Genomic DNA, 27,654 nt, shown 5'->3' on the forward strand with positions numbered 1-27,654 from the left:
CATTCTTAAAATAGATCACCTGTTACACGAGTTCAAAGAACATAGATTCAGTGATTTTCAAAGGATGGAGAAAGATTTCAATATTTTTGCCACTCCATTTCATGTTTAAATTGAAGATGTTATCCCAGAATTGCAGTTAGAGGTATTGGATTTGCAGAATGATGGCTTCTTGAAAGCAGAATGTGAAGGTCTACTGGGGGCTAAAATCTTTTAAAAGATGTCCAGTACTACATATCCACTGCTTAGACAGTTTGCTTCAAAAATAATGAGTACCGTCATTTCCCATAACTATGGTCCTGGAACATAACTATTGTCCACGATACAACTATTCAAATTTTGTACGCCATAACGTAGTACATCGTTTATCTATATTTTTGCTGTACTGTAGTTTGAATTCAAGTCACTGCATCTATCTACGAACGGTCTATGTTACTTCTACAATGATCTTTGAATGGTTGTATTGTGGACCATAGTTGTGTTCCAGGACCATAGTTATGGGAAATGACGGTATGTATTCATCAATCTACCAGTGCGAACAGCTGTTTTCTAAAATGAAATTTATAAAGTCCAGCCACAGATCCCGCTTAAGCGATGCTCATCTCCTTATAAATCCTGTCTTGTGGGTTGCGTTCATTTTGCCCACCACTGATGTAGATCTACAATTCAGGAAAGGAGACCAGCCTCGTGGACTTCAAGTCAGCGCTTCTGACTACAGTTCATGACGTCCCGGGTCGATTCCCGGTTAGAAGACAGGAATTTTTCCTTAAAGGGATTTTTCCCGTGTTCGTCCATGGTCTGGAAATTAGGTTAGGCTTAGGTTTAAGACCTCTCCTTGCACTTCATAATCATCCTATCATAATATCATCATCAGGGCAGCGTAACTCCGCCTTCCAGGCGCCCCAACCTCAGAAGTGGGTTACAAATAAGCCATATTGCCAGGAAATGTCAAAATGACAAATGGTGGCATTGGTAAAAAGAACAGTTCAGGAAAGGAAGATTTATCTTCTCTTTAAGGTGAAAAGGAAATTAATTATTTATTTTATATATTTATTCTGGATTTTGGGTAAGAAAATGAACCAGTAGCTTGGATATTACTGGCACACGAGGAATTGAATTGTTGCGAAACGTGATAAGTCGTACTTCACCAACATTTTATTTTCTGACATTTGTTCACCAGTATTCTAATGCAGTTCTAGTAATTAAAATAATAAAAAACAGGTACATAGAAAGACAGATTATAGAACGATGTAGGTCTTTTTATTTGACATATAGAATAATACTGGTGTTAGAGTGAAGATCATACACATCGCCTCGGGAGCTCCCATGGCCACAGAAGAGGCGTAACAAGAAAATATGATATGTACATAACAGTAAACAGTTATCAAAATTGATTCTCTCAGAGGTGTTAACTGACAATCATAACCATTACAAAAAAATTGTATTTGAGAAACAAATAGATGTTTCCGTGGTTTAGCCCATTGCTCAGTTGGAAAGGAGGCAGGCTGGAGAAGTGTGATTCCCATTCAAGTAAAAAATATCCATTTATTCTCCAGTCATTACTTCCATGAACTCTGAAAGAGAAAGGAAAATATATATTGTAACAAATACAAGTAGCTGTGACAATATTGTAAGACATTTACAAAATAATTAAAGGGAGATTTTTGCGAGAACTTAAACATAAAAAAGGGTTAAAAACACTGGTCACATTTTTTATATTCGACAGATATTGGAGAAAAAATGGGAGTATAAGGGTATCGTACATCAGTTACTCATAGATTTCAAAAAGGCATATGACTCGGTTAAGAGAGAAGTTTTATATAATATTCTTATTGAATATGGTATTCCCAAGAAACTAGTTGGATTAATTAAAATGTGTTTCAGTGAAACATACAGCAGAGTTCGTATAGGCCAGTTTCTGTCTAACGTTTTTCCAATTCACTGCGGACTAAAGCAAGGAGATGCACTATCACCTTTACTGTTTAACTTTGCTCTAGAATATGCCATTAGGAAAGTCCAGGAAAACAGGGAGGGTTTCAATTGAACGGGTTACAGGCTTATGCATATAGCAAGTAAAGAGATAGCTTGGAAGTAAATCCCGAAAAGACGAAGTATATGATTATGTCTAGTGACCAGAACATAGCAAGAAATGAAAATATAAAAATTGGGAATTTATCCTTTTAAAGATGTGGAAAATTCAAATATCTTGGAGCAACAGTAACAAATATAAATGACACTCCGAAGGAAATTAAACGCAGAATAAATATGAGAAATGCATGCTATTATTCTGTTGAGAAGCTTTTGTGATCTAGTCTGACTTAAAAATACTAAGTTAGAATTTATAAAACAATTACTCGTATATTATCGGTTGTTCTGTATGGTTGGACTTGGACTCTCACTTTGAGAGACGAACAGAGGCTAACGGTGTTTGGGAATAAGGTGCTTAGGAAAATATTTGGGGTCAAGAGGGATGAAGTTACAGAAGAATGGAGACAGTTACACAACGCAGAACTGCATGCATTGTATTCGTTACCTAACATAATTAGGAACATTACATTCAGACGCTAGATATGGGCAGGGCATGTAGCACGTATGGGCGAATCCAGAAATGCATATAGAGTGTTAGTAGGGAGACCGGAGGGAAAAAGATCTTTGAGGAGGCCGAGACTTAGATGAGAGGTTAATATTAAAATAGATTTGAGGAAGGTCGGATATGATTGTAGGGACTGGATTAATCTTGTTCAGTTTAGGGACCGATGGCGGTCTTAAGTGAGGGCGACAATGAACCTCCGGGTTCTCTAAAAGCCATTTGTAAGTAGGTGATACTGAATATGGCACTAGCCTTAATTTTGCTCTTTAAGGTTTATTGTAGATAACTAAAATCTCTTCATGGTTCATGCGTACTATTCGTACTACCCTCAGGCTACAAGCACCGAAGACTATTTAGAGAAACACTGTATTATCGATTTCAGCAGTTTTGAAACCCGCTTGGGTTCATTATCTCATTGGTTTTATTCCGAAGCTTTTCCAAACTTTAAGGCGAATGTCAGGTAATTCCATGATGAATCTTCTCTCATGTCGATAAATAACTTTTCTCTATCACAGATTTCATCAACGCTAGATAACCGAAGTTAAATAATCGGCATACGAAATCTACTGCTCCGATTTTTTTAAGGCTTTAATTTGGAAAGCGCCGAAATTTATGTGGGGAAGTATGTAGGTCCATTACCTATATCCTTTAGGGCTCCTTCCGATACGTCAGGGGACTCAGAAAAACTGGGGGAAAATATTTCTGCTACTGCCGATCCTTCCCGTTTATATTTATGATGTCACGTTACACGATTACCATTGCACTAGGGCATTCGATAAGTAATGGCAACAATGCTGTAAATCAGCGCTCCTAGCGGTGACCATTGAAATCTTGTACTACGTAATAGACAGCGATTGTTTTATATATTTGTAATATTGAAAGTCTCGAAGTATCCATATTTTGTAAATACAGTGGCTGTTTCTGATTTGTAGTAAACAATACAGGCCTGAAGGTACGAAGGAGAAAAACATGCAACTCAGTGCTTTAGGTCAGCCGTGGCGAAAATGTGACTCACGAGCACATTGTGGCTCGCAATGATAGCTAAGCATTTCTCTTGCTTCCTACCTTCACAAATCCCCACCCTCTCGCTCACTGGAGTCAAACTCCGTTCCATTTGTATTTGTCTCTGACCTGCGAGTGGCGTATCGTCTCAATGTCTCTCTCGAAACCATGTACCACTACAAAAATGAAAGTTTCAAGCAGGATGGGAGGACGCATTTTTTTGCTGCCAATATGATGAGAATATTAAATGTATGATTTGTTCATAAGTATTACGAGGAAAACGGTTGTATAACATAAAACGGCATTATACTACATGTTACTCATGAAACATTAAAATTATTATCATTATCATCATTATCATTATCTCTGTACATCGATCCTTTTTCAGCAGATGTACGAATAATACGGTTAGATCTTTAATTTAAACTCACAGATTTACGATGTGATGTTAAATGAAAGCTAGATGTAAGAATTTGACAAATGTTGAACTTTTCAAATCTTTGCCAAAAAATAAATATCCGAAGCTTCGTTCTTTCGCTTCCTCTGTTGAAGCCTATTCGCTACAACTTACGTTGGTGAAAAATTATTTTCAACAATGAAAATAGTAAAAACCAAATTTAGATCACGACTGACAGACAAATACCTTCGTGATCAACTACGACTGGCAGTAAGTGACATAATTCCTGATTTTGAAACTCTGTCGCAGAGACATTCTGAAGACAATTAATGTTAGGTTGTGATAATGTGTCGTATGTTTTCTTATTCATTTCTTTCTTCGTTGCACGTACTAAACATTAGTTTGTAGCTTTATATTGTATAAAATTACATTTAAGTGCTTGACGTAAGGAAAATGAAAATTCGTTAATAAGTCAGGCAGTTGCTTGACTTCCCCTTCGGATGTCCGCCTCCTTCCATCTGTGCTATGCACGTTGCAGGTTACACAGTGGCTCGGCGCACGATCAGATTTTTGCCACGGCTGCTTTAGGGCATTACAAGAAACCTGTGGAGAAAGAAGTCCTAACATACTGAACTATTGCAAGTTGGGTGGAAGCGAGACATTCGCTTTCAATCAAGAGTTGACATCCGAAGAGCTTTAGATTGATCAGTGAGAGAGATATCTAGAAAATAGTGCTGGAGATAGAGTCCGTCGTCTTTCAAGAATTTGGCAACGTATTGTTGAAATGGCAGAAGACTGTATTTGAAGTAGAATGTCAAAAGTAACCTAAATACATTTAGTGTGAAACAGTAACTATGTTGCAATTGCTACAGGAATTAAATCGACGTAAATAATTTATTCATTGGTCGGATTTATCTTGCTATTAACCTTTACTTTAGTACCACGCACAATTTTACCGAAATACTTAATCTAATCTCGCTTTTGTGTTTTGTTTACACGTTCCCTAGCAACCGTTGTCAGTAAATATACATATTTATGGTGATTCGTTCTAAGAAATTTTTGAGACAGAACGTATTTTCATTAGAAATGAATGTTTAGAGTGTATGTTAGGGGCTTACTACAAAAGTAGAGCTGTATAAATGTAAACAAATGTGCTGGCAAGAGTCTGCTGAATAATTATGATGTAGTGAAAACGTGGCTGTTGCCAAAACTTCCCCATTATATAATTAGACGCACAGCAGAGCTAAGCTCGGTAACTCCACGACAAAAATTCCCTTCACAGACTCTGCCTTCGCTTTGATATTCTCTCAGTGTGAGTATTTCAAGGCGAACTTTTATGCTCTCGTACTTTGAGTTTGTTCTTTCGAATCCGTTTCGTTCTTTACAGTCCCTTACATTCCTTGTTTTTCAGACTGTGTCCTCGTTTTTGTATTCCCTCCCTGATGCTTTGAAGACGAACTTATATTTTTCCGTTCTGTTTTTGTTCACTTAGGCCTAATTCTTATTCTTTCTTCTATATTTGTTTCCCTCTCCTGTTAGCTTTTATTCACTTTGCTCTCTTCAGCTTTTCTTCCTTCTTTTCAATTTTCTCTCTTTATTTCTTTCCATCTACGCCTTTTACGTTTCTTTATCTTGACCTAAATAGCTTACTTCTACACTTAAGAGGGTAGGTACAGCTTTGAGTAGGTACTGACAAATCAGTGATATTCATTTTTTTTCTCAATAAAAGTAACTCATAGGAAGTTGATATTTGAATCATTACAAAGAATGGACGTGGCAAAATTTACCTTTGTTAACCGCACAATAGTAGAATGGAACAGTTTACCTGCGGCAATCTTTCAGGGTGGTGGAAAGGTTGAGAAGATTAGACTGAAAATGTAATTGTAGGTGCAGTGTAATTATCTGAGTTGTGTCATGTAATTAATTAAGTTGATAGGTAATTAATTAAGATAATATGTAATAAAGTTGATATATAAATAAATGAAGGTGATATGTAATTAATTAAGTTGATATGTAATTAATGAAGGTGATATGTAATTACTTAAGTTGATAATAGTTGGGTTTAATAGAAGCACATTAAACTTAGGTTTAATTTTGCTTATTGTAGGCGTTATTATAGTGTAGTTTTTATTTATAGTCCTAGATTTATTGAATCTACATATTTATAGTTAGAAGTATATTTACGTTTATTTTATTTTTTATTCCTGTAATTATTTTAATCTTATTAATATAATTAATGTAATGGAATTATTATATATTATATGTCACTGCCACCGGGTGTATACCCAATTGTAGTGTTAATAAATACATGCATACATTAAAATCACAGATTTTCTTAAATATTGGAAGTCTAATTTCAATTCATTAAAATGTAATTAAAGATCCAATTTAAATATTGAAATTGGTGGCTACCCGCTATGCTAAATTTAAGTTTTTCCCTAATAAACTGACTAATTTTGAAGATATTTCAGTTCTGTTTGTTTTATTTTAAACTTAAAATTAGTTACACAGAACTTATAATCAGACTTTAGGTGAATATTTAATATTTTTAATTTACTTTTATATTTTCATTAAGAGTTTTTTTTTAGGAAATTCAGCCATTACATTTTTTCCTCACAAAATATCAAATACAGAGCATAATTCTGGTCATTTCCCCTAGATTATGTATTTATGTTAACTTGCACAAAAAATTTCATTACAATTTGTTCAACAATTTTTTTTTATTTTCAGGGGAATAGTTTTGAAAAATGTAGTTTACGAGAAATGACCTTGAAAAACATAACATCATATTTTGCTATCATTCCTTCCATTCTAACTGACTAAAATTCTCCAGGGGTATACGATGCTCCTTCCTTTGCTGCAGCATCTAATTTAAGTTTTTTTCCTACACTTTCTTGACTCTTTGATTTGCGTTAATGCCCTTTTTATCTGAAGACTTAATACATCTTGTGTCCTTCATATTAATCGCACACTCACAAAACATCCCAGGTACAACCCTCATTTCCCGCAGCACTTTCATGCTATCATTGAACGTTATGACAGCATAATTTGTGGCAATTTTGACTACTGTCTTTCCACTAAATTCTGTTTGGGGCAAACTTTCCAGATTTTGAAATTGAGTATCTCGTCAGGATTTTGTGTGAAACCATCTAAACATATGCTAAGCTTATATGAGAATATTGGCTTCCAGACATGTTCAAACATACAAATTAGTTTAAAATATTGAAATACACCTAAGAATTTTGTGAGTGGACGTGCTGTTCACAACTGACAGCTGTTATAGGGAGGTGCAGCATCTTGGCCTTTAAATCAAAACTTTGAAGCTAATGTAAATATTCAAATAATTTTTCAACAAAATGAAATTCAATAATTGTTGCATAAAATAAAAAAATATTTTGAAAAATCGATTTTTTTAACCTGTTGAGCTGTTCCTACCCATTAAGGGTCATTCGAGAAAAGTGTAATTCATGAAAATGCTTGAGATCCAATCCTTCACCAAGTTCAACTGTCGGTTTTATTGCTCAATAATCGATACATCCTTCTGTACGTGTAACGGACCTCACACAAAAGGATTTGCTAAACTGTGGAATAACTCGTGATAACATAAAAATAGCGAAGGAAGGTCAATAAAACAGCTTTTCTAAAAAGTCACAAAACGAAGTTATTTAAAAATTGCACACTTTATTAATATGCAACATTTACTTTCCTTGTATAGATACCGATTTACTGAAATCCTCTGTCCTTAAATAAGGTTGACCAAAGCGACTCAGAAATTATAACAAAATGTTTTAAATAATACAAAAACATAAGTAGAATATGGAGAGAATAACAAATAACAAGATGAAAAGTAATAAAATAACAAAACAAACATAAGAGAAATACGAAACTAATTACATACAATATGTAGATGATATTGCATTATTTGTACAGAATCTATTTCAGATTTCTATTTATGTGGAAACTAGGAATTCTTAATGATTCAATCACATCAACGGTAAACTTGAGAACACAATCTCGAGCTCCAGAAAGCACTCCATAAATAACTCAATTCGAAATGGGTTGCTGTAACAAGTTGCCAAGATAGGAAGGGACGGTTCGTATATATTTTTCTTTTCTTGTTCCACTTGTGTAGACTGATTTGTCTCTCTTTCAAAACGAAAGATAGGATCAAGAAATATTCCTGTCATTTTTTCTTGTCTATGGCAACTATATCGACACGCTTGTTTGGAATCTTATTCGGAAACGGCGTGGAGTTCCTCATAAACCTTCCATTCTTGTTGCTGCAATGATTTAGCGAGGGCAAAACTTAAGGGGTTAAGTACAGCTTACAGTAGTAAAATTTTGGAAATATTCAACATTTTTTTCCTCCATTACTGTATCTTGTACAATAGTGAAAATTAATGTGTGTAAAACACTGTCCTTCTGCTATATGAAAAAGATATTTTTACAGTTAAAAATTATTTACATTTTTTTTTTCAAAATTTAGTTCACTGTGCAGTGGTGAAGCGTTTCCCACATAACTAAAAAAACTATCCAACATTCTGTGATTAAATTTTTTGTGTGTATTTATGCATGTCATATCTACAATATGATGCAAGATCACTTCTCTACCTTTGATAGATTGTCTGATAAAAAAATAAATTCATTTAAAAAAATGGTCAAATATCCGTACTTTCTTCTAACACAAAATAAAAAAAAATAGTATTTACTAAGGAATCAGTTGAAAGAGCATGATATTGTAAACATGGGTTTCAGAAATAAAATAAAAGAGAGAGAACATTAAAAAGTTAACAAGTTTGTGAATTATGAGGGAAACGCTTCATCACTGCACAGTGAACTGCCAACATTTTAAATTTCGAAAAAAAAAAAAATATATATATTTTTTAAATCGTAAAATATTTTTTATATATAGCAGAAGGACAGTATTTTACACACACCAATTTTCATTATTGTACAAGATACAGTAATGGAGGAAACAAATGTTGAATATTTCCAAACATTTACTGCTGTAAGCTGTACCTAACCCCTTAAAGCGACAATGCCTATTGTTCCGAAACAGTTCGCCTTTTCTACAGAAACCCAGCAAAAATGCATGTTGAAACTCGTTTAAACGCTTGCCATGAAGTAGGCTATTAGAAATGGATCTAGATATGCTGTTTACAACATTCTTGAGAAACTATAGTTTTGTCAAATACGTAGTAATTAGGTTATTGGTTAAATAGTTTAAAAATTATTGTACAAATAAAGACGCTCCCAGCTCATTAATATTAATAACTTCAGTATTGTACAAATATTATTAACAATAATTGTCCTTCATAACCATTTATTTTCTTGAATTAGCTTTTGAATGAAAACGTACTATCGCCAATATACACCAGAACCATTAGTTCCACTGCAACGTTTTTTACTTCTCAGCGCGCTTATCCTTTTTAATTATTTTTTTAACGACTCTATAACAAACGCTTGCTCATCTAGTGTCGGAAGAACAGTGAGGTATTTTTCAGAGTTGAGTAAGAGAATTCACCATGGGTTTGTCCGACATTCATCTTACAATTGAGGAAAAATCGCGGGGAGACGCTGTTAGGTAGTGAACTCAAACTAGTTTCGAACCCATACCCAAGTGCATCTCGCAGAACGAGTTCTGTTCGTTACGCCTTGATCACGTCTGTGGCTTTGTAATATTTTCTTCCTTTATACTTCTTTTACTTTTTTTTTCTTGTACATTTATTTAGTTTTTATCCTATATTTCCTTCATAAAATTTTCTTCTTTAAAACTTCGAATAATCTGTATAGTTCACAGTTACTAGGTTACTTCAGGGAAGTTCAGCATTAAGACATATACATACGACCGTTGAAATTAAATAAAACAAATTTATTTCTGAGAAAAATATATTGTACTCTAAAGCTGATTGCTTACCATCAAAGTCAACAGTTCCAGAACCGTCGGAGTCAATTTCCTCAATCATGGCGTCCAAGTCTTCTGCCGTCAGTTTGTCGTCCAGCTCCTTCAGGATCTCTCGCAGGACGGTGGTGGTGATGTAGCCGTTACCTGTAATATAGGAAGAAAACAACTTAAGTAAAACTGGGAACAATTTCATTGAATCGTGAACCAATTTTGAAGAACTTTCTTCTGCTTGCTTTTGTTAAATAACCAGGAAAATACTGGTTATTTAATTCAAAACATTTGGATTTGTTGTCATCCATCGACTGATTTACCTTATATTCTAATGCGATAAATGTGTGATATAGAAGATAAATACTGTAAATTCCATTTGATAGGTTATACAGGATAAAATTCGGTTTGCTTGTTGGAGCAGTTTTGTCTGTATGTATTGTCATTTTATAACCATGATATTAATTTTCAGTTTTTTTTTTTTTTCCGGTAAGTTGCTATGTATAATTTTTATTTACTCTTATATGTTTATTTTTTAAAGTCCAATAACTCATCAAATATCATTAAATAATTTACATTAAAATAACGATCATTTTCGTCATGTATGACGTTTTTCAGGTCATAACATATGATAAAATTTAAAATATTATTACACAATAAAAAATTCAATATATTAATCACAAATTAATTTACATAAGTGCCACAGTGCCAACCACTTTGTGCATACCAGGGCTTTTTCAATTACAAAATTGAATGGCTATACAGGTCAAAATTTCTCATAGAATAGCTACTAAATATTCTATAATGTTACTGTCTATGGCCCTTTATAAGTAAATTAGATTAGATACATATTAGCGGTCTTATTAACTTTATTTATATATTGAAGCTTTGATGTATTTTATTATGTTAATTACGTTATAATTCTAAATATAGTTGGTATATAATCCGAGATAACTTTTAATGTGATATGACGAAGCCTAATCCAATATTACACCTACTATCTAACGTTTTGGAAGTACTTAGGAATGAGTAATGCGTTCGTTATGTAAAAATTGTTGTTGTTGTTGTTATTATTATTATTATTATTATTATTATTATTATTATTATTATTATTATTATTTAGTAAAGGCTTATACTGGACCCAACAGATTTGAGATGAGCCAAATCTAACCATCTGAGGTCAATATAGAAAAACAAACATTTTTTTAGTCTACTATTCTGTATTTTCGAGAAAAATACCAGATATAAGGCATCTGGGATGTGCATGGTTTAATGATTGGAGCGTGGGGAACCATCCCACAATTATTAACTGTTAACACTTAAAAAATTTGGAGTCCATGGCATCATTCCTAAAATAATCACTTCAACCATTAAAGGGTCTGTGGAAATCTTTAAAAACCACTTGTACTGAATATTATAGTTTTCCCTCTTTTTTCCTTTAGTGTGTGATTGTAATAAATATATGTATAATTTATATTATTTCTAAAATTCACGTTTTATGTTCACGTAAATTTCACTCATCTAGGCCTACTTACTGTAATCAGTTATTATTCTTGTATGCATAATACTATTCTGTGTTCTTAGCAACCCAGGCTGCCTGAACAGACGATTTTTTGAAAGTAAATTGCATATTATATTATTATTATTATTATTATTATTATTATTATTATTATTATTATTATTATTATTATTATTATTGGACAATAAATGCGGGATTTAACGCATACAGTATCTACACTTTCGAGAGTTCTGAAGATATTTCCCCGATTTATCGAAACCAGAAGCCCAAAAATTAGTTAATTTTATGAGAAAACAGTTCAGTCTGAACATGAACACTGACAGAACAGTACATACAACGCATAGAGGTACTTACCACTATCTGTACCATGTTCCAAAGACAATGAGATACGTTAGAATCTCAAGTATATTCTGTATTGTACTTTACTTTTCATAAACCTATTGTGTCAGATTCACGCGGACTGAAAGTGTTATAGAAACTTAATATAATGAAATTTTGTTGAAAGAAAATGAATTTTAGTGTTTGATGTTTTCACGTATGCCCCATATCTTACCTATAGTCCGATTCTGCCAACATTTTCCTGCAATACTATTATTTTACATTTACTCAACTATTGTTACTATTTACGGTCCCATCACATTAAATTATTAGTTTTTGTACCCTTTTAGAAACAACGAGAGTTATAATATGAAAATGATATCACTTGTGTACATGTATTACTTTAAAACCATTCGTTTGAATAACTTCACAATGACACACACCCTCCTTGTCGTACAACCGGAAGGCCTCTTTGAGCTCCTGCTGCATGGCTTCAGCATCCTCTTCAACCAGGAACCTGGCAGCCAGAGTTACGAATTCCTCAAACTCCAGCTCGCCGGAACCTGCACAAAAAAGCACTTGTTAGTGTTGACAGAAATATTATCAGTGTGTGTGTGTACTAGGTTTGCTGTTTTATTTTACCAGTTACTGTTGTACGAAATAAAATGTGACTTTTACAAAAAAAAAAAAAAAACAAAAAACAAAGAAACCTGTTTTAGCAGTTCTGATATAGAGAAATTTATTTTTACGCCGTTTCTTAACAGCATTTTCTATTGACCGGAATGATTTGATTTATATTAAATATATGTATATTTAAAATAGATCCAGCGATATGTATGTTATGTATAGTAATTCTTACTTTAGTAACAATATCATCTAATATGTTAGTTTCTGAATAATTAGGCATAATATCGATTTATTCGCAGCGGAAAATACCGGTTCGTAAGCAAGGGTTTGATGTCTTTAGGAGATTGTGCTAACTAGAACATTGTTATAAAGTTAGAGTGAATATTGTAAATGCGTCATTTGATGAATGAAACACAATTTTTTTATGTATCTTGATTACACAACTTTTAACACTATATCACTTCGGAAAACGTATTATTTGTCTTTCCAGAGTTAAATTTTATATTACCTTTGTAATTGTAATTTGTATATTACAATTTTTGTTATGTATCTTGATTACACAACTTTTAACACTATATCATTTCGGAAAACGTATTATTTGTCTTTCTTGAGTTAAATTTTATATTACCTTGTTAACATGTTTCAGCCTGCTATTGGCCATCATCAGAATTGGTTGTTGCTGGTCTTGGCGCTTTTTGTTTTGTTTCCTGTGGGGTTGTGTTTGTACTCCACATTACACTACACAAACACACCCTCACAGGAAAAAAAAACAAAAGGCGCCAAGACCAGCAACAACTAGTTCTGATTATGGCAAATAGTAGGAAGAAATATGTTAACAAAGCAATATAAAATTTAACACAAGAAAGACAAAATAATACGTTTTCCGTTTTGTTATATGTTGATATATCTTAGTTGGAATATACAGAGAACGTCGTAATTTGAAATGTTTAGACTTCCCAGAAGGAAAAGTTTTTAATTTTTTAGTTGGTTATTTTACAACAATTTATCAACTGCTATGGTTATATGGCATTTAAATGAGATGAAGATGATAATACTAGCGAGATGAGTTCAAAGGCTCAACGCCGAAAGTTATCAGCATTTGCTCTTAATGGATTGAGGGAAAAACCCCGGAAAAACCTCAATCAGGATTTGAACCCGGGCCCGATAGTCTCGCGGTCATACGTACTAACCATATTTTAATTGCTGCTTTATGTCGATAATGAGAAGGTAGGCTAATCTGTAATTTAGTGACAATTATTTCATTTTCTAATTTTTGAAATTATAATAAAAAATTAGTAATGCGATGCCCCTAAAAATTTATTTTGAGATTTTTTTAAGAAATAAAAGTTTTATATATTACTGATAAAGAAAACGTGGTCTTGGACATGTTATCTGTGTGTGTCTGTTTACATAAATTGATCCTAAACTATTAGACGGATATTTGTAGGGTAAACTAGGGTCTGTTGGACAGTCGGGCATGTTGGACACTCTGTACTTTAACGTGTTACCACGCCACTTGTGGGCACCACATTCTGCTAGAAGTCAATGACGGAAGTAGCCCCACTCGTGCCTACTTCCGTCATTGACTTCTAGCAGAATGTGGTGCCCACAAGTGGCGTGGTAACACGTTAAAGTACAGAGTGTCCAACATGCCCGACTGTCCAACAGACCCTAGTTTACCCTATGTTAAATAGTCTATCTACTTAAGTGATAACTCATATGAGGTTCAACAAATAAGACAGGTTAATTTGTTAAATGCGTGTAAACTTAAAACAATAGTTAAAACACCAAATAATGAAACGAAACACATTATACTGTAATTTGCATTTTTTCTACCAATATTTTGACGTTATTTAAAGTCAAGGAAGGCTGTAAAATATTGTTCATAAATACATACAATAGAACTAAAATGTGTTTTGTTGTTTTTGACAGGAGGTGTACGCAAGGACAGTCGTGCAGCGAAAACTTGGTGAGTCTGAAGTCATACAATTTTTTCATCAACATTGCTGCAAAGAGTTTGATGTTTATAATAGAATTGCAGTTAACGATATTAGAAAGATGCGAATGGAACTTCCGGTTATCTTTAGATTTCAATTTAGTACTGCGCAAATCATCATAAGAACCAAGATTAAAAGTTCTTTATATAAATTTTATGTGTATGCTCACGAAACGAGAAGAAACTGAATGCATTAAATTATGTGCTGTAACTCGATAGCTTTACTTTAGAAATTAATATTTGCTTAAGAATTCATTCGCGTTAAATATGAAGCCCACGTTAGTACTGCGTTACTCATTTATATATTTTATTTTAATATTATTGTTGATACAAAATGTATAAGAAAAATGTTTTCCGAAATATGTAATCTCTTGCTTTATGTAGTTTACATAAAATTATGACAACAATATTACAATGTGCTTGATAGAAACGAAGCGATATAGGAAAATCTTCTCCAAAATTAAGTGTTTAAAAATAGAAACTTATACTGAAAGATTAGCTGAATATAAATTGAATTTTTTGAAAGAATATTATTTGTGGAGACTGTCTGTTGCTGTTATGAGCTTTGAGTGCCTAAGACAAAGAATTATAGAATAACTACGGACGGTGGAGGGTGGAATGGACTACTTTCATATGAGCGTAAAAATAATCTGAAATAAATAGTCCATAAACAGAGTATAAGGTATAGAGAAGGTGTGGACGAGCTTCCATTAGGTTGGATAAAAGGAGATGTCTAAGAACTTGTCTATGTTAACTAGACTTAGTCCAGAAAGATGAACTAAGAAAACCGGATGGTACCGTAGCGACTCTTTGAAAGTTAGGCACGTTACATTCGCTCATTGAAGACTTGCAGTAAGCTGTGGAAGATCGGGATCTGGTTATTTGGAATACTAAGGCACATTTAAGAGGAAAGGAACAGTTGAATTAACGTCGGATGTGCAGAGTATTTCGGATTTATTGTTCAGAACCTGAAGAGTATATTCCTCGACTCATTCAAAGGAGATATTACCCAACATACCTGTACTCAGTTACATGAATAGTTAAAGAGATAACTATGTCAGAAAAACTAGAAAATCTTGTAGTTTCGGCGATGTAAGTCTAACTATTCGGCTTGTCAAGTTCTGAGTTCGTTAATTTAAAACAGTGGTCGGCATTTCGTGATTCGCGAATCAGCCCCTTAATACAAAAAAAACGGCGGAGGGGTAAGGCATGATCTCCCTCCCCTTGTTCATTCAATGTTAAGCAGTTGAGGTATCCTCTCCCTCCTACTTCCCCTTTACTGTGTATTGCGGGCTGCATTTTAAATGGAGTACTCTTTGCCTCTCTCTGATTTGTAATAATTAGAGCCCACATGCTTAGACATTTATTTTGGTTAAAATAGACACGCATATAAGCATTAAATAGTAAAAATAGGCAGTGAAATTGGCATTTATTATTCATGGAAACAGAAATAAACTATCCTATACGGTACTCACTTTCCTTTGGTTACATGTCAAAACAATATGCTTTTTAAGTTGTCAACTGTCATAGTGAGCCGCCTGTCAGAGAGAACGTTTTTCATGGTGCAAAAAGATCTTTCTATTTCTACTGAAGTGATTGGAGCAAACTTAAAACAAATTATTTCAGAAGGACTGTTTCTACTTTCTTTCAGAGATCGGGAAAAACCGACTGTGTAATGTCTCAAAAAGAGGGGTGTGAGAAGGGATTAGAGACTTCGAAGTACGCGTAACTTGTGCATGCAAGCGACAACAGTAACGGGACCTGGAGACTTGCTTTTAATACTTACCTCATCCCCTTTCTTTCGCTGCTAAACCCTGAAGTGACCTGAGCACTGAGGGTTATACTGTCCAAACATCTTTGTTACGTGACATAAAAGATGGAATCGGTAGGGGAGAAAAGTTTACGACTTCTTGGAAACATATGTATTACTGGAGAATAAAATTCTCAGCAAATATTTGTATGAGGTGAATATATATTTTTAATTTCTACAACCGTTCTTTTTTGTTTTTTGATATAATTTATGTGCGATTTATTTTAAATGCATTAAAAATATAGAAAATGTGCAATAACGACGTAAAAACGCTAAAAAAAGGCATTTAACCTTAAAATAGACAACGGGAACTAAAATAGGCTAAAAAGGCAAAAGAAAAATTGGGCCTATCGTCCCCAAATGTGTGGAAACATGTTTATCTCTAATAGATCCTTCACACATACACTCAGTTAAAAAAGGCATTTTGCCTAACATCCGGGCTCTAGTGATAATCTACATACAGCAGCTTTTTTTTTCTGTTTAGATGATTCTATCTACGCCAAGCGATTACTTGAGATAAAAGAATTAAAAATATCTATTAAGTAATCTCAGCTATGACTTGACCCAAAAATTACAGCGTGTCCATAATGTCTGTGTTCGGTTTATATGTAATATCCGTCTCTATGATCACATCTCACCGCCTTTCAACGAATTGTCTTGGCTCCGGCTGGCTGACAGACTCAGTTTGCATTGTCTTTCTCTTCTCTAACATATTTTTCACATATCAAGCCTTGAATACCTTGCATCACGATTCCATAATCTATCCACACATCATAATCTGTATACCGGCCATAACACGACACTCTATTGTCAGTCCCTCTCCACAGAAATTCCGCGTATTCTTCGTCTTTTACAATAGATACTATCCGTTCTTGGAATTCATTGCCTACAGATGTTAGGGGCTGCCCGACCTTAATCGCTTTCAAGTCCAAAATGAAACATCTTATTTTGGATCTCGTGGTGTCCCAAGGTATATGTTAGAATTCAGAATTTTATTGTAACTATTTTATAAAGTAATCATGTAATTTAATTTTTCATGTAGCTTACGTAAGTGTTTAAGTTCGATAATATTCTGGATTATGCATATTTTTCTGGTTCTCTTGTATTAACATTAATATTAGCCACCTGCGTGGCTCAGTCGGTTAAGGCGCTTGCCTGCCGGTTTGAAGTTATGCTCGGGAGCGGGTTCGATTCCCGCTTGAGCTGATTACCTGGTTGGATTTTTTCCGAGGTTGTCCTCATCCGTAAGGTGAATGCCAGGTAATCTATGAAGAATCCTCTGCCTCATCTCGCCAAATACCATTTTACTATCACCAATCTCATAGACGCTAAATAACCTAGTAAGTTAGTTGATACAGCGTCGTTAAATAACCAACCAAAAAATTATATTGTCATGTATTTCCTGTTTATCCTCTAGTTGAGTGGAACAGAAGGCCATACGCTTTAACTCTACTATAAAAAATAAAGCATTATTATTATTATTATTATTATTATTATTATTATTATTATTATTATTATTATTATTATTATTATTGGCTAAGGCTAAGCGATCGACGAGCCCTGCATTCTCTTGTTCTCTTATTTCAAATACTATGCACCGCTACCCCAGTCTATTTGGCTTCTCGTTTTTTAAATTTATCCGCATATCATCAGCTAAGTACAAGATCTCATCATAACAATTTACTCATTATACCCTACCACAAGACATCTTTATATTCTTCATCTTATACAGTTTCAGTTGCTAAAAATTGGAGCTCGCTACCGGGTGATGTAAGGGGTTGTTGGACAATAACTTCATTTAGGTCAAAATTACATAAATTCTTACTTAATAAATTAATTGCTGATTAGTATTTATTACATATAATGAAACTAACATCTGTCCATTCTTATTATTATCATTAATTTCATTAAATAGATTTACAAAACCTCTAATGGAAATTACATTAATATTCTCATTATAGAAATGTATTTTAGATTTATATATATATATATATATTTTTTTTTTTCTCCCTGTAACATAGTTCTAGTAAGCTTATATTACCATAAATTAATTTTCATCATTTTACTAGCTATCTCAAATTAATTATAATTGATTGAATTAAATTAGCTCATAAATTAAGTTACTACCCTACCATATAAGTTTATCTAAATTTAAATAAATATGTAGTCTACTAGTCGTTAACTTAACTGAAGAATATTGCTGGGGAACCTTTTAAGTGTAGTGCAAATATTCGAAATTTAAATATGTATTGTAATGATTAAGGCTAGTTGAGTGGAAGAGAAGGCCTTATGGCCTTAACTCTGCCAGCGAAATAAAACATTATTATTATTATTATTATTATTATTATTATTATTATTATTATTATTGTTATTCAATAACAGATTAAAACATGAACTTTGTCCTCCCTATGTTAAAGCGTCGTTAAATGGTCCATTAAATTGGTATGACTTTCGGTACAAGTTGGTACAAACTCTCTCACAATTAAACTCTTCACTTAGGCGCATTACGATATGTTCAAAGTTTGCCGTGGGCGAGAATTTCTTTTAGGAGATGTAAATATACGAATCGGGTCTCCTAACTTCTACGCTTCGAACCTTCTAACTTAATTTTTTCCCTAGGAATTCATGTCCTTAAAACTCTATCACTCAAGATGTGAGCACTCCAATCATGGTCGATGAAGACTCCCGTAAAAACATCAAGTTGGGATATGGGTGTTTTGAGTCCATTCGGAGCCGCAAATATGCCCTTCGCTTTCTTAAACGTAACACCCGAAATACTTTGTATCCATATATGTTAGTGTTGCCAGTTCTCGGGTGTCTATAAGTCTTATGGGTTGAAGACGCACCGTCGGCGTCGACCTCTGCGATAATCTGCTTCAGCATGTCGTCGTCCAGACGGTGGCCCAACATCTCCAGGATGGTGCCCACCATGTCGGTGGAGATACATCCCTTCTTCTCACGATCGAAGGCATCGAAAGCCTTCTTCAGCACTGAAACATATCAAGAAAGCAATCGTGATTCTTGATCGTACCCAAAGTTTATTCTTCTTACATATCACTATACACTTTTTTATGGTAGAAATATAATTTTAGAATATTGCGTTACAGGAAATTTGCTGTATTTTTATGCAAAAATGTGCATTCGCACTACTTTTACAAAGAAGAAAATTAGATTAGAAGAAATAAAGTACTCTAATATAATAAACTATTAATTGACTTACTAAAATTCTATTTCACTAATGTTAGCTTCACCAAAACGTTTCAACGGAGCCCGACTGTGAATGCGGGAAACAAATAACGATCGCAAAACATGTTTTTTTATAGTATCGTGTTGGCAAACAAAGAATCGAATGGCAGAGAAGTGATAAAAACAAGCAAATACTAGGAAAGTGATAAAATTGTAGCGATAAACAGCCATGATTGGTTGGACGTTCCGCTTTATTGGTCAAAAGTAGTATGACGTAGCAAAAGTGAAATAATCATTATAAATATCTAATATAATACGAATCCAAATTAAAAGTTGAAATGCCGTTTTCGTCTTATATACAAAACCAATTTTCTATTATCCTAAAGATATTTGGCTACATTCATAACGTTTGCGGTGTAAGTAGCTGTAGGTAATTGATATTTCATACTTTTATTTCGGATAGCTACATTCAGCATTTTTGAACCACCGGTCTGCGAAATTATTTTGTCAATCCACAGAAAAATTAAAGGTTAAATTTGAGTAATCATTATGTTTTTGTAGATTTTGAATACATTGAGAAATAGAATAAACTGTAACTCTCATTTCCATAGGCTATTGAAAACGAAGTCACTGAAACACATTTACATATCTGTGAATGAAGAATACTCGGATCTGAGTAGAAATGTTTTAATAACTTTTATGCTCGAACATGCCGAAATGTAGTAATTATACACCTGGTAGCAGTCCTTTAATGCATGCAATTAAAGTACACCTATTCATTAAAGTTCAGTTTTTCGATTATTCTCGGATATGCAATCGAAAGACAACTAGCAAAACGTCACGCAGGCTGGAAATCCAATACTGTCGCAGAAGGTTATGTTCTGTTACTATAATAATTAGCGTTAATTGTAAATAATATTCAAATAAACTCAATTTGTCATCTCGTTTTTCAATGTCGAATTCAATTTCAAGATTATATCAAGTTTACTCTCTAGGTTATATCAAGGCCGTCGACATTCGTTGCCCGGAAAAAAATCAATACTTTCGCGTCTGCGCACATCTCACAATTTACGAGATTGCACAAGGTCAGTTCGCTCCCCAGTCACATAAGAATAAAATGAATACTTATCAATAATTTCAAGTTAGAAATATGGTCGAGCATAAAAAGTCGTATGAAACTTGCCTATAATAGTAATTAAGACGCTCGTATGAAAATTATGAAACTCGCTTGCCCTCGTTTCATAAACATCCTCGCGTCTTAATTAATATCATTATAGGCTCTTTGCATAATGTACTATTCAATCATATATACATAGTAAATAAAATTTTCGGCCGTCTCCGCAATTAAAACAAAATACAGGAACCGAATGGATGTTGATGCCGCACTACGCATTGAAGTATAAACGTTGGAGGAAAGAATTGAAAAGATTTTGGCACATAAACAACAACAACAGGTGTCACATTGAGTAAATGCCAGTGACTTGGAGAGGAGAAGGATAAACAAAGCGTTGCTTTGTGATTGTGAAACCTCGAATTTAAATAATATAAATTTTAATAACGAAGGTTTTAGTAAATGAAAAAGAACCTGATGTAACATTTTCTTCTACCTCTTACCGGTATGTGAGTATCTGAAGCATGAAAAACGCTATAGAATTTCCAATTTTTTTCCTCCATTTTTCAATAATCATTATTTTGTTCTCAATATTATATAAGAGCTTCATTATAAGCCCTCAAACGTAGGGTGACCAGACGTCTTCTTTTGTCCGGACATGTCCCCCGTTTTAGACCTTTGTCCGGGGTCCGAGCGGACGTTTTAAAAATCAAGAAATGTCCTCCTTTCCGTAAATTGTATGCCTGATATTTTCAAATTATCTGACTTGACGCCTTTTTCGAGTAATTTGCCTGTAGGTGGCAGCAGCATCGACTGAATATACTGTTGTCAACTATCATCTCTCTCTTTGCTCCTCCCTGTTATGGTCGTTGCTCACAAGTAACTAGTAAATCGAGACATCGAGGTGCGAATATAAATCTAAATAGATAGGCTAATTTCTGACCTTTTTAATAATTATAGTTTCCTTGACTTTCATATGTACTAACTGTAAAATCATTATTATTAAGTTTTTTCGTAATTATTTTGTAATAAAATAGATATTAACATACATATTAAGCCTAAATCTGTACTGTAAATATTTTGTAATAAAATAGATATTGACGTAATTTAAAGTATAATATAGACAAAGACTACATCTAAGTACATATTTTCGGTCCTCTTTTTTCGAACAATGGCCTTATTTTTGAAATTTCATTTGTGTCCTCTCTTTTATTGATGTGAATTTGGTCACCCTACTCAAACGAATCTCTACCTTTTCGATTTATACCCATAGTTATTTTTTTTAGTTCGTTATTTTTTTTTCCTGATTTTTATATGCTTATATATAAGTTGTGTTAACTCTCGCTAAGTGGTTTTATATTTTATTTTATCAGTCTTAGTTATTATTTTATTATTGTTAATATTTATGTTTTATTATTATTATTATTATTATTATTATTATTGTTATTATTATTATTATTATTATTATTATTATTATTATTATTATTAATTTGTATTACTATCTCTGTATTATCTCCGTCACTGTTATTCTATTATTACTATCATATTATTATTATTATTATTATTATTATTATTATTATTATTATTATTATTAATATTATTTATGTCATCAACATTATTATTGATGTCTGTAAAATTTATATAGACTCCACTGGATTGTACTCGAGTACGAGCATATGCTCATTTCGGGTATCTATTCAAATGTACCATTTCAAATGTAAATTATGAATAAACTTGAATTTGAATTTGAAAAAATTGTGCTTTCAATAGTTAATGCACACGTAGTAAATGCTTTTAAAATCAAGTGGAAATTTTTTTTTAAAATAGTCTCCGTGTTTTTCATGGCTGTTCACAGCTCGATTTCAAAATTATTAGTAAAATAATAGAAATAATTCTTCACATAATATTTCATTTCTCCTCATTTTAAATGTCTTCATTTTTCTAAGAAACAAAAGAAAAAACCCTTGGCGCCTATTTCGAGTTCATCACCATTTTATGTTTTGTATTGCAAATTAAGACGTATTATAATTTACTGATTATTATTGTTTCATAAGCAACATTCCGAGATAAATTAGTAACTAAATAATTTTAATAAACCACCGGCATAGCTCAGCCGACAGGCGAGTTTGCCTGCTGACCCGGAGCTACACTCGGGAGTGGGTTCGATTCTCTCTTGGGCTCGTTATATTTCTTATTTTTTCCGAGGTTTTCCCCAACAGTAGGGCTACTATCAGGTAATCTGTGGCCAGTCCTGGACCTCATCTTATTAAAAATTATATTTGGGGATCATTCGCTTCAATGGTCGATTTGCTACAAAGTTCAACAAAGAGAGGGTTGGGAAAAAGGGTGGGTTTATAAACTGCAGAGAGGGCTGCATCATATAGGAATGGGATTGGTGTGGGATAAAGGTGATAATAATAGAATAAATGTATGGCGTAATGTGAAGTTGTGATTAATTGATATCGAGAGGCAAGAGATTGAGCTCCAATGTTCGGAAATTTCTCACTACATTTACAATCAGATCTCACGCGTAACTGGGGGAGGAGTGACTACGTAAATTCATGTAACAAAGACAGTAGAGCAGGTTTAGCGTGGCTAAGATTGGGGGCATGGAAGGGTAATAAAATTGTCAACGAATAAGGAGAGCGCCTTTGTCCACTGTGCAGAGAAAAGGACTCGTATATACATATTTTATTACAGTGTGTCGAATTGGAACATGTACGGAGAAAATATCTACCACCCTCGATGCTAAGTCAGAATAGGAGTTCGCTTGCATGTCATAACCTCATGGGTAATAGAGAATACGAACAAAAGACTGGATTGTTCCTCTTGAAGGCGAGACAGATTAGAACTTCAGCTGTTGAAGTTTGTGATGCGAACTGACGAAGGGATAATGGTATCTACCCAATTATACACTTTTATGTCTGTTTTAAGTTAGGATATATTATATAATGTGTTTTGTTGTGCCATTTTCATGTTAATATGTGTTCTTTTAGAGCGTGGTTGGATATAATCATAGGTGAGGGGGGTGAAACTTACAAAGTAGAACTTGTTTTACAAAGCACATACGGTCAGAAGATCCGTGCATTGGATTTTAGAGAAAATTATGATAATATAACATCTGTATGTATAATATTACTCAATAAATAAATTACACCAAATTACTAAATAGCATCTTACTATCACCAGTTCCATCGATTCAAAGTAACATACTAGTTGATAGAGCGTTGTTAAACAGCTTATTAAAATTCGTATGCTATTAAATGTCGCAGTATCAGCTACTGTATTAGGTTATTTAGCATCAGTAGAATTATGATAGCTCGATGGCAGACTATTTGTCTATATGCGGATGAGGATTTTTCTTGGGCTTACCTGATAAATTAAAAAAAGAACACATACACACCCAGGTAATTAGTCCAATATATAAGCGCGAATATAAGAACTTAACCCATATCTAAGCGAAGCCCCGGATCATAAAACAAACACATCTACAGCCTAAGATATGCCGATGGCTTATAAATAATGAATATGAACAACATTCGACCAATCACGTAAGAGAAATAGTTATACACAGAGACAAACAGATTGCATGCTAAAAACCAGTTTTTTGAAATCCGGACTGTAAATTTTTATAGCATTACATTATGCTTTCTTTGGTGAGAAAAAGAGGAAAAATGAAATGGAAAATAAAATAGCACGCAAAATTAAAATAAGAAAAATTAAAAGACGAATTACTGAAAGGAAGGTAAAAATAAAAAGACGATCTCGGAAGCAGTTACAATGAATGATTACAAGGAAATTAGAATAGAAGGAAGTCTATAAATCGAGAAAGGGTGGAAGAGAGAAATAAAAGAATAATCAAAGACGAAATTAATAAAATTAAGGAAAGAAAAGAACATCACCAATATAACTGGGAACAGAATCTATGCTCTCATGAAATTCAGAAGCATCTCGTGGCTTTCACGCAGCTGTTAACATACAGAATGCAGCACGGATGTCTAAAATTAGTCACATAAACACAGGATATCTCTTCGACCTCTGACAACAAACGTTAGCTCATCGGGACAACAGCCCATGATTACAATCTTCAGGTAGATTTAATATTTAAGATTTTATGCCATAATTGCAGCGTGCAAAATTTTCATTTTGAGACATTTTACAACATGAAATTCGGAAGAAATATGTATTATTAAATATACCTTGGTTATACTTTAATATTTCATAATTGGTTACGAAGCTTAACTTGAGAATAAAACACGTTTTTATTTAAAGAAATTTGAAAATTCTTAGTAGGTTATACTTACGTTGAACCTGTTCTTGGGGAAGATCTTCCTGTAAATGGAAAGAGACGAAGTACATTAGTAAAATTGTAAATATGATAATTATTACTTACTTACAAATGGCTTTTAAGGAACCCGAAGGTTCATTGCCGCCCTCACATAAGCCCGCCATCGGTCCCTATCCTGTGCAAGATTAATCCAGTCTCTATCATCATATCCCACCTCCCTCAAATCCATTTTAATATTATCCTCCCATCTACGTCTCGGCCTCCCTAAAGGTCTTTTTCTCTCCGGTCTCCCAACTAACACTCTATATGCATTTCTGGATTCGCCCATACGTGCTACATGCCCTGCCCATCTCAAACGTCTGGATTTAATGTTCCTAATTATGTCAGGTGAAGAATACAATGCGTGCAGTTCTGCGTTGTGTGACTTTCTCCATTCTCCTGTAACTTCATCCCGCTTAGCCCCAAATATTTTCCTAAGCACCTTATTCTCAAACACCCTTAACCTATGTTCCTTTCTCAGAGTGAGAGTCCAAGTTTCACAACCATACAGAAGAACCGGTAATGTAACTGTTTTATAAATTCTAATTTTCATATTTTTTGATAGCAGACTGGATGATAAAAGCTTCTCAACCGAATAAGAACACGCATTTCCCATATTTATTCTGCGTTTAATTTCCTCCCGAGTGTCATTTATATTTGTTACTGTTGCTCCAAGATATTTGAATTTTTCCACCTCTTCGAAGGATAAATCTCCAATTTTTATATTTCCATTTCGTACAATATTCTGGTCACGAGACATAATCATATACTTTGTCTTTTCGGGATTTACTTCCAACCTATCTCTTTACTTTCTTCCAGTAAAATTCCCGTGTTTTCCCTAATCGTTTGTGGATTTTCTCCTAACATATTCAAGTCATCCGCATAGACAATATGATAATTATTAGTAGGATTATTTTACAGACATCTCCAACATTCTTTGATTAGAAAACTGAAATTATGTACACAAACCAATTTAGTATTGCTTGCATATTTTGCGTTTTATCATTCACAGTTAACATATGGGATTCTCCTATGGGGCAATTCAATTGGGGGTGACAGATTTTTTTACAGCAGAAAAAGGCTGTAAGAGATATAACGGGGATTAAGCAAACAGACTCCTGTAAGAGGTACTTTCAAGAGTTGAAAATAATGAGTGTACCTTGTCTTTACATTTTTTTTACAGTTTGTTGTATGTTAGAGAGAATTATAATACACTCAATTTGAGAGGTGATGTACGTCAGTATAACACTAGAAAAGGAAATCATTGACTTTGAATACACTAGATTAGCAAAAGTTCAAAATTGTTACGGGGTTGTTGAAATTAAGCTATTCAATTTACTTCCCTCGAGTGCAGCATCCTGTAGTATTAATAAATTTAAGAGAGTATTGAAAAACTGGCTTGTGACCAAAGGATTTTATAATATTAATGAGTTTGAAATGGCTGGTAAATTAGATCTTATATTTTAAAATAATTATGAAGTTTTTAGTTTTTGGTTTTATCAATATTTGAGGAGAAAAATTCGCTCCGGCGCCGGGGATCGAACCAAGGTTCTTGGTTCTACGTACCAAACTCTGACCACTGAGCTACGCCGAATTCAATCCACAGCACCGGATCGAACCTTCCTCCTTCAATGTTTCCCTTTGCAGTTGACATTGGACATATACGTCAACATATATGCCTAACTTGGAGTCAGGTCGCAAAGGGAAACATTGAAGGAGGAAGGTTCGATCCGGTGCTGTGGATTGAATTCGGCGTAGCTCAGTGGTCAGAGCGCTTAGTACGTAGAACCAAGGACCCGGGTTCGATCCCCGGCGCCGAAGCGAATTTTTCTCCTCAAATATTGTCAATATTACAGATATTATTCTGTAGAACAAATAAATAAAAAAATCTATAATATTTTAGTTTTATGTTTGACTAAGCCTATTGCAATATTTTGTTTAATGGCTACTGTCTCTCTTAAATATATCTAAAAAAATATCTTAAATATCTCTCCACTAAAGAACAGTCTGTCCAGAAGTAAGATATCATTACTAATTTATAATAATTGTTATTATGGTAAATTAATAACGAATAATATAGGTCGCGTTGCACAAACATTTATTAAAAATCATTCTAAGAATTCACTGTTTTAACGTCCATATATATTTATTCGAGGTAAACTTGATGAGAAAATGTAACACTTTTTAGCGGAACATGAATTTCATGATCAGCGTTAGGTGCTACACATACCGAAGCGTATGAGTGCTGCCAACTGTCGGAATGTTGCGTTAAATTTCGACGCTGCATAAACTCTGCATATAAGATCGTCGTTAAATAGTATCTGCTGCTGCTACTACTACTACTACTACTACTACTACTACTACTACTACTACTACTACTACTACTACTACTACTACTACTACTACTACTACTACTAATGTTCTTTCTTCATATTTCACGTTCGAATCGGTTGCAGATTGTGAATATTCTTCAAAACTAATTTTGTTTTTAGATAATTCCGTGAATATGTTAATAAACGTGTACGAAGAAATTCATAAATGAAGGAAATTAAAATTTACGCAATAATATTAAAGTTAATCTAAAGGAATTTAAATAATTGAAAGTTATACGCAAATTATCCATATTTCCAGAACTCTGTTTGATGCACATGTTTACAAACGTCAAATCGTAAATATACGCAACTGGTTTCACCAAAATCACAAAACATCTCCAGTTAGAAGAGTACCACTTGCACTGGATATCCTACATACCATGGCGGTGGTTGGTTGTGGCTGTGGCGGATGGCGATGAAACTTGAGGCCTACAAAACGAATCCGGATTGAGACTGGTTTCTTATAAGACCCAGCGTTCGCATCACCTCATAGTGGATTTACAATACAG

The 27,654-nt window shown here is 33.7% G+C and overlaps 1 protein-coding gene across 1 annotated transcript; it reads right to left on the reverse strand.

Moving 5' to 3' along the window:
- Positions 1-1,130: 1,130 nt before the first annotated feature.
- LOC138694986 (troponin C, isoallergen Bla g 6.0101) lies at positions 1,131-27,654 on the reverse strand. Its single transcript, XM_069819234.1, has 6 exons — positions 27,525-27,654; positions 24,751-24,778; positions 18,996-19,139; positions 12,160-12,279; positions 9,904-10,035; positions 1,131-1,571 (listed from the first exon to the last, which is right to left on the reverse strand). Exons 1-6 carry the CDS (start codon positions 27,525-27,527, stop codon positions 1,543-1,545), a joined length of 456 nt encoding a protein of 151 aa, XP_069675335.1. The 5' UTR covers positions 27,528-27,654; the 3' UTR covers positions 1,131-1,542.

The sequence above is a fragment of the Periplaneta americana genome, chromosome 1, assembly GCF_040183065.1.
Source record: "Periplaneta americana isolate PAMFEO1 chromosome 1, P.americana_PAMFEO1_priV1, whole genome shotgun sequence".
NCBI classification, from domain to species: Eukaryota; Metazoa; Arthropoda; class Insecta; order Blattodea; family Blattidae; genus Periplaneta; species Periplaneta americana.

Excerpts from the sequence above, each read along its gene's own strand:
- LOC138694986 (XM_069819234.1), bottom strand. Across the intron at positions 12,280-18,995 it reads CGCAGAGGTCGACGCCGACG|GTTCCGGCGAGCTGGAGTTT; the intron begins GTGCGTCTTCAA and ends TTTTTTGTGCAG. Across the intron at positions 10,036-12,159 it reads CCGGTTGTACGACAAGGAGG|GTAACGGCTACATCACCACC; the intron begins GTGTGTGTCATT and ends CCTATATTACAG.